At 46.8% G+C, this 12,572-nt stretch overlaps 3 protein-coding genes across 3 annotated transcripts; 1 reads left to right on the top strand and 2 right to left on the bottom strand.

The window, feature by feature from the left end:
• Window positions 1–3,448: 3,448 nt before the first annotated feature.
• BABINDRAFT_163417 (cyclin family protein) lies at window positions 3,449–4,891 on the bottom strand. The gene has a single exon (XM_019129903.1). It carries the CDS (start codon window positions 4,407–4,409, stop codon window positions 3,501–3,503), a length of 909 nt encoding a protein of 302 aa, XP_018983039.1. The 5' UTR covers window positions 4,410–4,891; the 3' UTR covers window positions 3,449–3,500.
• Window positions 4,892–7,187: 2,296 nt separating this feature from the next.
• On the top strand, window positions 7,188–7,567 carry BABINDRAFT_163419 (uncharacterized protein). The gene has a single exon (XM_019129904.1). The coding sequence runs from the start codon at window positions 7,227–7,229 to the stop codon at window positions 7,434–7,436; it is 210 nt and encodes a 69-aa protein (XP_018983040.1). The 5' UTR covers window positions 7,188–7,226; the 3' UTR covers window positions 7,437–7,567.
• A 1,941-nt stretch (window positions 7,568–9,508) lies between these two features.
• Window positions 9,509–10,022, bottom strand: BABINDRAFT_163420 (uncharacterized protein). The gene has a single exon (XM_019129905.1). The coding sequence runs from the start codon at window positions 9,756–9,758 to the stop codon at window positions 9,537–9,539; it is 222 nt and encodes a 73-aa protein (XP_018983041.1). The 5' UTR covers window positions 9,759–10,022; the 3' UTR covers window positions 9,509–9,536.
• Between the last annotated feature and the right edge of the window lie 2,550 nt (window positions 10,023–12,572).

Below are 12,572 nucleotides of genomic sequence, written 5' to 3' on the forward strand. Positions count from 1 at the left end.
CACTTTTGAGTAAAAAGCCTACCTCTGTCTCGAAAGTTAAATCGGTGTTTCAAACAGTCTCTATTCTGAACTGCATGTAAGAGCTCCGAGACGAGGAAAATCTGAGATGGGTTCTCGCAAAGGCTTGCAGCAAAATAAAGGGCAAATAGATACTTGCCAAGACTCTGAGCCCGGGGGGGGAACATATAATGGGGCGGTCGGATTATTAGGATTTCTTGCAGCAAGCCCAGAAACCTAGCTGTATGTCTTATCCCAATGGGTCAACTATCATACCCTTTATCACCCTGAACCCTGCGGTTGAGTATGCATGTCTACAGCGCCTTATAATCCCTGTACTATTCCGTAGTTTCTTTTTGTGGGGTCGCCGGTACCGGCCGGTACACTCTGGCTAAGGCCTTAATCCCAGTTCCTATGATGACATGATATGACACATTCTTTTGCTGCACGAACGGAATTGTAAAGTGGTACTCTGTCCGGGTATGGCTTGTACCCGCAGGGATCGAAGGCTAGGAGAACTGTCGATATAAAGTTAATTCACTCAGGTTTATGCTCATTATGATGAAACGATTTCTAGTCGAGTTCTATGCGTTTCTAGTTCCTGGAAACAATTCAGATATGCACATCGAACTTTCCATTGGAACCCCCGTGTACTGGAACCCCGCTCGTATCCCTATAACAATCTTGCATTATGTGTCCTGCGCTTGGTGCCGACTATAAGACCTTTACTAAAAATGATGTCGCTCGTGTAGGTATTTACGTTCCGAAATTTCTTCAAGTAATACACTTCCTTATCAACTTAAGTTACTTGTATTTAATCCATGTTTCTTCGTTGAGAAGGGTAAATTCCTGTGCTTTGAATTCAGACCATACGCCTCACTTGGAATCACATATGTGATAACATTCCACTTGCTTATCTCACTGGCTTCTGTTACATTCCTTGTCGCGAGGACAACCAAACCTTAGATGATAGTACCTTCGATACACGAGTATAACTACATAGCCTCTGTATATGACGACTAGTGAGCCCGGAAATTACTCCCGCGCCATTATGACCACCCCCTGCTCTAGGTAACCTAGCTTTGTTCTCTGGTCTTATCAAAAAAAATAGTTAAATCAAGATTTTTTTTTAAAAAAAAAAATAAGAGCCTTGTCCTGGCGCTTCCTTCCAAACCAAGTGTATTTTATGCTAGGGCGTGCTAGCGTAATTGGAGGTTTTGGGGACCGTTGCTAGGCGCCATGGGTCTGGGTCTGGTCCATAGCACTGTGAGCTGTTTGTTTTTTTAGCTTATCATTCCTTCCTATTGTGCCCTAGTGCGTACGGAACGTCTAGAACACTTCGACCTACCCGCCTGTGTCTTGGCAGCTAAACCAGCAAGTACATACACGATGACGTAGCCAAATTCCATTCTCCCACTTGCCGATATGGGCTCCTTATTTGAAGGTTTCTCAGTTCCAGACGATCGCTGGAGAAGGAGTAAAAATATAAGAGGCGTGTAGAGCTCTATCTCGACCCTGGTCTAGGATATAAACTACTGAATGGAATGCCTGAAACGCGATATAACTATAACAGATTAGCAGAGATGGGTCCCCGAGGTTTTACAAAGCGTAAGTCTGTAAACCCATCAACTGTTAGGACCTGGAGCACAAGGTATCTGTTCGCTCCAAAGGGAGTCAGTCCGCAAAGTTCTGTTCGATGTGGCTGTTTTGGAAAGATTAGCACACGTCACTTTTGCAACTGTACAACGCTTGAGTTCAGCTTTCCACCTGTCTCCGGAGAGCCATAATTATTTATGGTCTGTGTGGTAAAACCAGGGTTCAAGTGTCTTCTAGTCTCTCTAGAGCGCTCCTCTAATATATTGAGCCAGGGACTAAGCAGTTTCGTGGCTTCCAAGGAGTTAGCTCGGTGGATAAGACCAGGGGTCACGTACTATACAGGGAACTAAACGCAATTAGTCAACTAGACGAAGTAGAAGTCCAGCAGGCTGGAGACCTAAAATTGCTGTAATTTCTCTTTCTCATGGCTAAGTTAGCCAAGCCAACGCAGCTCGCGAGCCGTAGCCATTCAAGGATGAGAAATCGATTCCACCTCGTCTGACAGACTTGACCAGGCCCTATTATACGAGGTCACACGTCCAACGGTATTCCGGCTGTTGGAAAAGCAATCTGAGAAGAAGAAAGCAAATCGGTACAGTTAAACTGGCCCCTCGGTTTCATTTGGTTGGATTAGAACCGTATTACCAAGCTCCGTCTACAGCCCCCAGAACTTGCTTGCTCGCATGTCCATAGGAAAATGTCTATGCGTTCAGGAGTGCCAAAAGTTGACCGCTTGCTTTCGTTCGAAGCCTTTCTAAAAATCGCTCGCTCGGCGAGAGGTGGCCGTGTAGCCGTTACGAATCGTCGGCTATGAAAACTACGTATGGAACGCCTGGCTTAAAGTATTAACATAGTCTAGGGCGCTTGTACGCCGGGCTATGTAAAGAGGTTTAATGTCGTGTAGTAGAAAACACGTGAGATGCGTTGTTAGTGGCGCCTCAGGCTGCCATGTACGATTAATAGACGAGTTTTGTGCATATGCATCCGGCGATTGTGTCATGCCCCCGTCGGATAGGCTGCAGGACCTTTGCCCTTTGGTGACGGCACAATGGGTTTGAAGGGACCACGGATCAAGACTGCTAACTAGTCTGGCCCCTTTTGCTAAAGCATGCGGTATCGCTTAGTTAGCTTACTGAGCCTGCTACGTACTGGTTAGTGGCCTTTGTGCTACACGGGTACTGGATAGGAGGCTAGTTTGCTCGTGCAAATAGGCTCCACTCGTCACTGCGATGCGTATAGTAAAGTAGTTCCAGTAAGGTACTATTGTGCTGTATTCTTGGTTAAAGTTGTTGTCCACGCGAGAAGGTATGTTGATGGTAGCTGATGGCTTTACCGGTCAGTACGTTTGACGGAACCAGGTTGCTATTTGCAACCGTCTTGGCACTTAGCGGCAAAGGGTAACTACAAACTTCGTAGTTTCCGGCCCGTCTGTCGTTTGGAAGTGAATATTTTTTATTAGGACAAGTCTTTCCACAGAGGAAGCGCGGGCTCTACGCCATGTGGCGGTGCATATGCACGCTTGTGCTCTCCACCACCCTGAACTAAAGTAGCGTGGAGAGGCATCGTGAAAAGCCAGACGTCGTGTTTCAGCTATGAGGGTTTGCGCCCCGTAGGCTTATACTTGAATATGGTTCTGTGGTTGTACTTTTTCGTTTAAGGAGTTACCATTGTTTCGCCAGGGTTTCTGGAAGGCAGAGCCGAAACTGACGTGCATACAGGGCTATCTCGTTAGCTCCTATTGTACTTGGAGGTTTCACACCTCTAGGCGCATAGCGGATCCATTATGATTGTGTCTACGGCAGTGTTATGTGATCGTAATATATTAATGTTTATCGTAAAAGCCAGGAACCCATAAAATCGAAAAAATAATGCAGAAATGTCGTAAGAGGCATAAGGTCGTGAATAAGTTAATAGCAAGCGTTGGAGTACGGTTCGTAGTAAGGCAACGGGTACAGCACCGGAGGCACATAGTACGACATTGGGTAGCTTTGCTGGACATACATAGGAGGAGTGTAGACTTGGCCGTAGTAGATCGGAAGCGGAGCAACCGTTACCGGGACAAATGGGGTAACTGTCTGGGCAACGTATGGAGTGAGTTGTTGAGGAACGTATGGAGCAAACTGTGTATAGTGAACCCTCTTAAAGTGTGGAACAGAGAAGGCGTCCTCTGAAATGTGTCGTTTGTGAGAGATGCCCGATACCGGGGTGATATGTGGAGAACTTGGAGTCATTGGGTAGACATTCACGTTGTGGCACGGCGTGATGCAAGGCGCGGGTTTGGCGTAGAAAGGTGTGGCAGGATGTACCGGAGAGACAGGACAAACCTTTGGCGTGGCGATCAAACTGTCAACGTCCACCTTCAACGCCAAAAACACGACCGTGTCTTTGACGTAAGAGACCCATTTGGTCCATTGGGCGACGCTGACATTTACCTGGTAGTCCATCTTCGCAAGAGCCATCTTTTCCAGCTGAATCAACTTCTGCACAGGCACACCGGAGATCTGCGCCCAGCTTTTGGTGGTGTAGGACTGGTCGTCCAAGAACTTGTTGGCGAGCATCAAGCTTGCCACCACGCGGGTGTACGTGAGCTGAAAGTTCTTGATAGTGGCGCGGTGCGCCAGACTAGCCATCTTGGACAAGTAGAAAAGGGACGTTAACAAGACCTGGTTGGAGACCTGTGAGTTGTGCAAGAGCTTTCCGATGAGCTTGCCGTACACCGGCGAGAGGCTGTGGGGGTACGCCGAGTTAGGGCAGAGAAGGTGCCATGAGACATTGGTGTATAATTGAAGCAGTTGGGGCGATGGTTGGTGCAACATAACAGAATACTGGATCAGACAACTCCGTCAACTCTTCATGAGCGAAGCGATGGCTATATATATATCAGTATTCATGTCTGATGGCAGACTTCAAGCTTACCAGACGCATCTGCAGCCGCTAGTCAGAATTTACCTCGCATGCGTTACCGGGATCGGCGTATGCAGCAGGTCGCATGTGCATGATTCAATTCTGTTCCGCATGCAGGAAATGCAACAGCTCACATAGGCTCTGGAAAAGAAATTAGACGCTGCAAGTGCGAGTAAGCTGCAGCTGCAGCTGCGAGTTAGACAAAGAGCGCATCCCGGTGGCTAGGGCAGAATTGGTGACTCCCACGACTGCGCCGGCCTACGTGGGGGCTATTGTAGTTGTCTACTTTTGGTGGCCTCAAAAGGAATGTGCTGGCAAAATCTCTCACTCTTCAGGTATAGCGTGTAATTGGGATGCTCTGATGCTAACTGGTCTAGACGTCCGTTACGCCCCCCCCCCCCCCCCCCCCCCCCCCCCCGCCTCCAACAGCTACCACCGAGACTCCATGGTGCGCGGTCGTGTAATATTTGTAGAGTGCATGGTGGAAACGTTTCCGACAGCCACTCCAGCTGAGTAAAACCGAAGCCTGTATTTGCCTCGGATGGGCCTCAGGCTACGCAGATCCGTAGCAGTGACGCTGGGAGACTAGTTTTACCAGCATACGATTTTTACGTCTTCCCACATACTAATCCCAGACAGCACCTTTCTTCCCACTAGGGTATTAGTATCCCCGGTAGTACCTTTTCCTCCTAGAAACGAAAAGCTAAGCATGCGCTACAGCTAAACCAATGAGGCCAACCAGTTGCAAATAGGGGTATTGGTGAAACGCAACCCAAACGCTAAGCTAGTGTGCGCTTTTGTTTACTAAGTTGCAGTAAGACACTCCAAAAGAAGTAATAGTCAGATTCAGTCAATCGCCAGGGCAGTATAATTGTATCAACCCTCAACTTCTGAAATTGCTATCCCTGTTGAAATTGCTCCCCCGGGGGAATATCTACCCGTAGGCGTACCGGGGTATCTGGGAAATATTTCTCTCCTTCGGGCGATTATTCGCAGTAAACGATTGGCGAAACTGTTTGATATACGGGTAAGCCGGCGGGGATGGGCCGGCTGGGTGACAGAGTCCAAGAGTTATTACCATGCGGAATATCGAACTAAATATCGAACTAGCTGGGATTAATCGTCCCATTTGAGCGTCCCATGAATTTCAGCACGTTTGCATACCTCTGTAGATCAGTGTGCTAAAAGAACGTCTCCGTGAACCGGTATCAGAATGCGTTCCACTCCGATCCTAATAAATGCAAGGAGTTCCGGCACCTATCTCTAACTCTTTGTGGAATCGACGGAAAGCCGCTGCCGACAGTCCCCACTTATGAGACATGCATACTACCGTCTCACGTATGGTATAACCCGCTGCTACTTTTTCAATGGCTTATTGATAATCATACTTTATTTTTCCCCCTTTTATTTTTGAACCGCCCTATTGGTGTGATTTTCCTGCTATTCGTATCCTCAGCCTGTCGCAATGGCTCGCACAGCAAATACTCCACCGCCACCCCATGCTATGGCTGTGATCGGCGGTTTCCAGGGTAACACTGTCCAGGGCTTGTTATTAGGTTTTGGAGTGTAAAAAAAACACGTGATTATTTTGTATATTCCAATCTTGGGCATCGGGATTAGTTAGCCCTTTGGAGGCCAAACGTAGTCTAGTCTCAGCAAGGGTCTCACTACCATGAGACTAAAACCACTCTAGCTGCTTGGCTTTAGATATCTTGGATGGTTGGTGTAGGACAGCGCTGCTACATAAGGACCAGGGCCTGGTCTCAGATTAAGCAGATACGCACATTGTATTAGTAGGAATATTTCCATGGGGCTAATCCAAACTTAAATAAGCGGCTCCTCCAGCTAGAGCAAAGCTTGTGCAAGTCAATTTGTCCTCTGTAGATATACGATTGGCGTGGCTAATATGCAGTCAGAGGATACTCACGGTCCACCCAGGCTCTGTCATTTCGGATATACGCTCTCATCTGTGATCTGGTACTGCGGCCAAACGCCCTACTTCAGTCACGAAGGACTGGTGGTTTCTGCGTCGCCCTGGAATTCGCACAAGCGACATGTCTCATTTTTGGACGATGATATTGTGCATGCAGCCATGACGTACCTCGGCGTAAACTCTCGCCCAGTCTAGTCTTGTTTATAAACAAACAGGCATAAGATGCCTTTTACTAAAACCCGGCCAAAAACAAACTATAAACCAGTGAAAAGAAGTAAACCCCTTTTAGAGTTTAGGCATGACAGCTACTCGCCACAGCCTTCCTTTGAGGATTGCGATGCAAGGTTACGTAAAGATGATTCAGTGTAGGGATGGTTCGTAGGCGATTTACTATTCCTCCGGTAATACCGAACCGTAATGCACCAGGCGTCTTATATCGCTTGGCTCTGAGCTGGAAATCATCTGATAAATGCACTCTATAATGTATGGCCTGGTTCGGGATCGGCCGATGGGGATAATCGCCTGTGCGAGCTGTTGGGGAGGAACGGCTACAGCCACTGGTCATAAGCCTTACAGCCGATAACTGTGGACTCTGTTACGTCACCGAAAATATGTGGCTTGGCCTCACCATGCATACAGGCGTAGTCCTACGAAGCTAGGATCGGCAAAGAGCCAACCTCTGATATTCTTTATTCTGAGCCTTGAGCGCCGACTATCAAAGATCGAGAGAGATGCGGTACAGACTATCTGGGATGTGGGCAAAAAGGAGTAAGTACCACATGTCTTGGCTAAGCTCATGATCTTGAAAATAACATTGGTGGCTGCTCTACGCCATATAACCTTACACCACCGATCGACGGAGGCTGTGTTGGCGAGACTGGATCACAGGTGTTACACTCTCCGTATGTTTGATGTGTCCGCAGCTTCGAGTGAGGCTGTCTTGCATCCGGATTATGTCTGCTCTGGAACCAGCGTAATCGTGAACGATCAGCTAGGCAAGTTCTAAGTGAACGTGGGTCATCTGGCGAACCCCGTTTTTGACTCTTCTGTCAATTCCATTTACACCAAAAGCGGTAAAAGTCGTATTAAAGGCACATGTATATGCTTCAGCTATAGCTGTTGCAAGTAGACTCTGGTGTAGAACAATAGCTACGGTTAGCGTCAGGCGTTTGGATGGGGCCAACCATAGTTTACGATCTGATAAGTAGCTTGGGGGCCCAGGGACGGCCGCATGTTGCGCAGACGCCGCCAACGCCTAGGAATCTAGCATGGTCGGAGAAAATCTTCGCGAGAACTTTTGCTAAGTTAGAGGATCAGCAGAGGTTGCCTAAGACCCCCTGGTCCTATTGTGCATACCCTCAGAGATAACTGCAGTGTTTCTATACCAAGGCGCATCAGACGTGGAAACCCATCCGCCTTGTGCATGCAACGTGGATCGCCAGGATTTCATGGATCGCCCTCTATTGGTACAACGCATCTCCTAATGGTGGCCACCAATGCTGGGCGTAAAAGTACCAATCAAAACAAAAAGTCAGAGCTATGACGCTACAAGTCGACGTGGAAGAAGAAAAACGGGTGTATAAGTGCCCCTCGCCTACGTACCAGAGAATTATCGATGGTAAGTGGCGTAATCTCAGTAAGGGTGCATTGTGCACTAGTGTAGAAGTTAAAAACTAGTGCGTCAAAACCGTATCAAAAAGGAGTCAGCGTACAACTCGAGTGTTCAACCATATTGGAGAATGTATGACTTGTTTTGGACATGGTGTACATTTTGTTCCCAGTAGTCAAGTCAAACAATGTTGACACTTCCAAGAACTAGTAAGATATATATCTGTGGTCCGTAAAGGGGGGCAAAAGCGCTATGCATGCGTATGAGCGTATTGGTGCAAGTGACCCAGGTACATTTAAGTAAAAAAAGTGTTAGCGTAATTACCGACGACTGATTTACAAAAACTAATGCCGCAAGAGACGTAAATATATTTGAAACACACAAAGTCTATTAGCAAGGCAAAAAAATTAGTGAGCTAGATATATATTTACACTCGTGTATTGCTTCGCGTATGTCGATATGGCCGCCGCTTAAGCATATATAAATGTTGGTATAAATTCAAATATTTGGGCAGCGTAAACCCTAAATAATTAGATACGTGCTCGTTTGTCGTAGACAGCTAGTTTTAGTAAAATTCATATATTGGTTCCCCAAAGTAACCAAGGTTAAACTTCTGGGTAAAGGATGCATATGTATATATTTCATTATACTAGTGATTGTATCGTACTTGAGCTCGCATATTCACATCGGTGTACCTACGTGCTGCAATTACCGGACCTTTCTGGTTGATACGTATTGAAATTGAAAAGCCACATGTATCCTTCGTATAGTTTGTACGTGGTTGAGTGTCTTTGTAAGATCGCAACAGGTCACCTTTCATGACGGGAGAGTTTGCCGTAGCGCACCAAACTCCTAGAAAATATTCTAGCCACACTGCATGCCGATGATCGCTCTAAAATAATTGCCCTATTGTGCTACATGCTGATTTCTGCATTCTGATCGACTAGGAGATTGCGTTAGCATATGCAGTGTGCCGGTTATTACCAGGGCATGGTCGTAAAAGTCCCATGTCACTGAAAAAGACTGATTATCCCAGACTGGCATGGAAATGCATCCCATACTTACGGCAGTTTCGGAGAAAAAAAAAAAGGACATTGGGAGGCAAGGCATGCCGATTCCTATTGTTGAACTCAGAAATCAGTCCGCGCATCAAGCCTCAGGTTCCTCTGCCTGACACCTATCCCGCGATTATCTCTCACACCGACGAGCTAATTACCGTCCGAAGACAGTCGAAACAGCGGCAGGGTTAATCATGATTTATCCAAGCAGAGAGATACCTTTACCGGAAGAATCTCATATTCCGCGTTTTTATTGGGGCTGCTCCTATGCATATGTGTAACCTTAACCGGTTCTGCCTTGTTCTGCACCTCGGACGTTTCACTCACGTATACAGGATTCCGGAATAGTATTACATGCGGCAGGTATCACAATAGGGATCTTACTGTTTCAGACAAACGAGAAAATGAGTCCATTAAGCGAGTCTAGGAGATTTCACATTCACCAAGGGCATATACTGAGTGTAGAACATAGCTCAATAGCTTCTTTTGAGGGTAACCCGTCACCTGTGGATTGAGGTTTAAGCTGTATAGCTTCCCGCCTTAAGGGATAGATCGTGCAGACCCTAGTCCAGGTTCCCCGATTCACCAGTCCTGTGTATACCATTTCTCTCCTTGGAATACCGCCGTGAGCCTGCAGTTTCGGGGGAGGGGGCAAAGTCATCGCTACGATGATCACTGACTGTACCACAGAGATGACCCAGCTGCCTCTATAAGACCCCCTGGTTTGACATTGACAACAGCATGAACCCAGGAGGATTCCTACCGAGATTAGAATGGTTCATGCGACCAGCATCTTTGTAGAGATACCGTACCAAGTCCCAGTGAATACGATCCACGCGGTATAGGGATTTGGCCTTTAGGGTAAATAAGACCCGTCACTTGGGGTTTCATTTCCCGTAAAAATCAAGAAAATGGTACGGTAGCCAGATTAAACTTGTGCATGGCAGGAAATACCTGGCCCTGTGCTGGGCCAGTGCACACGTAGTCTCACTAAAGACGCATTCCTGGAACCTGAAACTTGCAACCGGTGCAAGACCCAAGTGCAGGGGATGGCTGGGAAATATTATTGCTGCGTCCGTCGGACGCAGCCTGGAGCCGTTTTGTCCCCCATCTGTGTAAAGTATTGAGAAGTCATGCACACAAGACTACCGATACCATGTATGAAGATCTACGAAAGCCCAATGCCTTACAAGACGTGCTGCATGTCCCTTACTTGCTATCCCTTAGACTCTTAGCAGCATGGATCGGCAAGATAGCTCCACTACGTGACAATTGATCATGATCTACAAGCGCGAAAAATTCCGCCTGCTTCCGACTAGTAGCCACTATCGACCAGTAAGACACTGCAGTGACTGATCGGTGCGTCTGGTCTCCAGACCGTGACGAGGGAAAAAGATTTAAGTGCTTTTGAGCCAAAGTCATCAGTCGATACAAGATCAGCACGGTGCATGGAAATGGATCGCACAGGGGATTAACTTATACGACTTTGACCTAGAGCCCTAACCCCATGTATTAAGGCCGCTCTAGATCGTAGTGGCACGCAGATAATCAAGGATAGCGGTATTACTCAGGTCTGGGACGTTCTTGCTTTTTTCGTATTTCGGAAGAACATACAAAAAGAAAAAAAAATGTGACGTAGCACAGAAAATACAAATTTGCAATGGACCGACCGAAACCTTACAGAGGCAACAGCCTAGAACGACGAGGAATGTGCAGGGGCCTGGTTGAAACACCGGAGTTTGACTACAGGCTTGTCTCATGCATGCATCTTAAGCCCTATCATGCCAGACTAGTCCACACTAGCACTACCTGCACTTTATGTGTATGTGACTGAGCTCCAATGCCCAAAGTTCTAAACCTGCATAACTTTAGTACGGGACACGTATACCCAAGTGGTGGCAAGTGTTGACAAGTATCAACAACCTTGTTTTAGTTCGACTCAAAGGGGCATGTTTCGAAAACTGGATCGTACATATGCATGCTCAAGATTGATTCCTGCCAAATGGAGCATGGGCAGGGCTGCAGCTATCCTGCTAACATGCCATGTTTTTCGTAGAGGCCTCTACCCTTGTATGACTACGTTTTTTTTTCCGGCTGCAGATAGCCCTAACCCACCACAGGTTTTAACCGGAAAAGGTGATTAATCGCAGTCCGCGGACATTTGACATAAAACTAGCCCAACACTTATACGAATCAAGGTGGAAAAGAAAGAATTACAGTCACATGGCAGACATGGATTCCCTGTTGGATTTTCTGTGCAGATTTAATTAGCATCGATTCTCCCCCAAGCCACCCCCTGTAGGAGTTTAGTGCCGACTAGAAATCGTGACTGGCTAATCCTTGTAGAAGCAGCTCTAAGGAGTCCTATAACTCCAATTAGATGCGTCTGTAAAAGAAAACTAAACCTTCCTTCCAACACAAATCGAGCTATCCTTGTAAATGTCACAGCTGTCTCCTGGGGTACAAGACCAACCTTTCTAGTCAGAGAAGGGACCATTCAACACCCCCCGGCACCTGTACACTGCAGCTTCGCAAATCCTAGCATAGGGTGACCCCAGTATCTGTATAGATCGTGCTAAAACACATTCCTGGGTTCTTGTGGTTTAGAGTAAGTTCCGGCGATCTTTGCAGCCAAAATTGGGCACTTCCTGCGGTTTTGGCTTACTTCATAGCGTATACCTATCTGCTATAGAAAGTGCATTCGTTATACTAAGAAGGCTAAAAAAAACTAAAGCTAAGGGTATTTACCACACATAATCTCCACAACACAGGCCAGCACGAGTATGAGGTGTAATATTTATCTGCGATGAAACAGCCATATTCAAACATAGGGTGTTATACCCGTTCGGAATTGAACTTGGTGGCTAGCCCTGAAAAAGAATAGTGATAGGCTACCGTACAGGTGGCTGGTTCAGAAAAAGGTGGCGGATTACTGAACGTCTTGCGTAGACCGTCAAGCTCAAAGAGCTACCAATTAGTGCTCTACCTCCAGTAAGCCTTCCTAGCAATGAAAAGCAGAGAGAATGGTGTTTAAGGTAATAGTATGATGCTTCGAGCTTGGGTCTGTCAGAAAAACAATGCTGGACCTGGATCCTGTCAGAGGGTACACTTTTGAACGTGTGGAAGTCGAGTCACAACGACTATTTGTATAGTAGCACTCGGCTTTTTAGACTGGCGACTTGAGGATAACCCTTGCTTCCAGAGAAACAGCTAGAAAGCACGGAAAGTGGATCGGGAGAACAAAGTTTGATTTATTGTAACCAGATTTAAACGGAGTCCCGAGCACCAGATTGCATAGAGAATATCTATCGAAGGGCAGAGTCGACCAATAGATGACATTGGGGCTTCTGCTGTCCTGGAAGACAGTAATTGGGATCCTTCAGGTAATGGACTGTAATTCTTCACTCGTAGACGTCGACTGGGATTTCTCAATCGAAGGAAGCGAGGATTCAACCGTGCTATCTGATGATGGAAG

Source organism: Babjeviella inositovora (genome assembly GCF_001661335.1).
Source record: "Babjeviella inositovora NRRL Y-12698 unplaced genomic scaffold BABINscaffold_14, whole genome shotgun sequence".
Lineage (NCBI taxonomy): Eukaryota > Fungi > Ascomycota > Pichiomycetes > Serinales > Babjeviella > Babjeviella inositovora.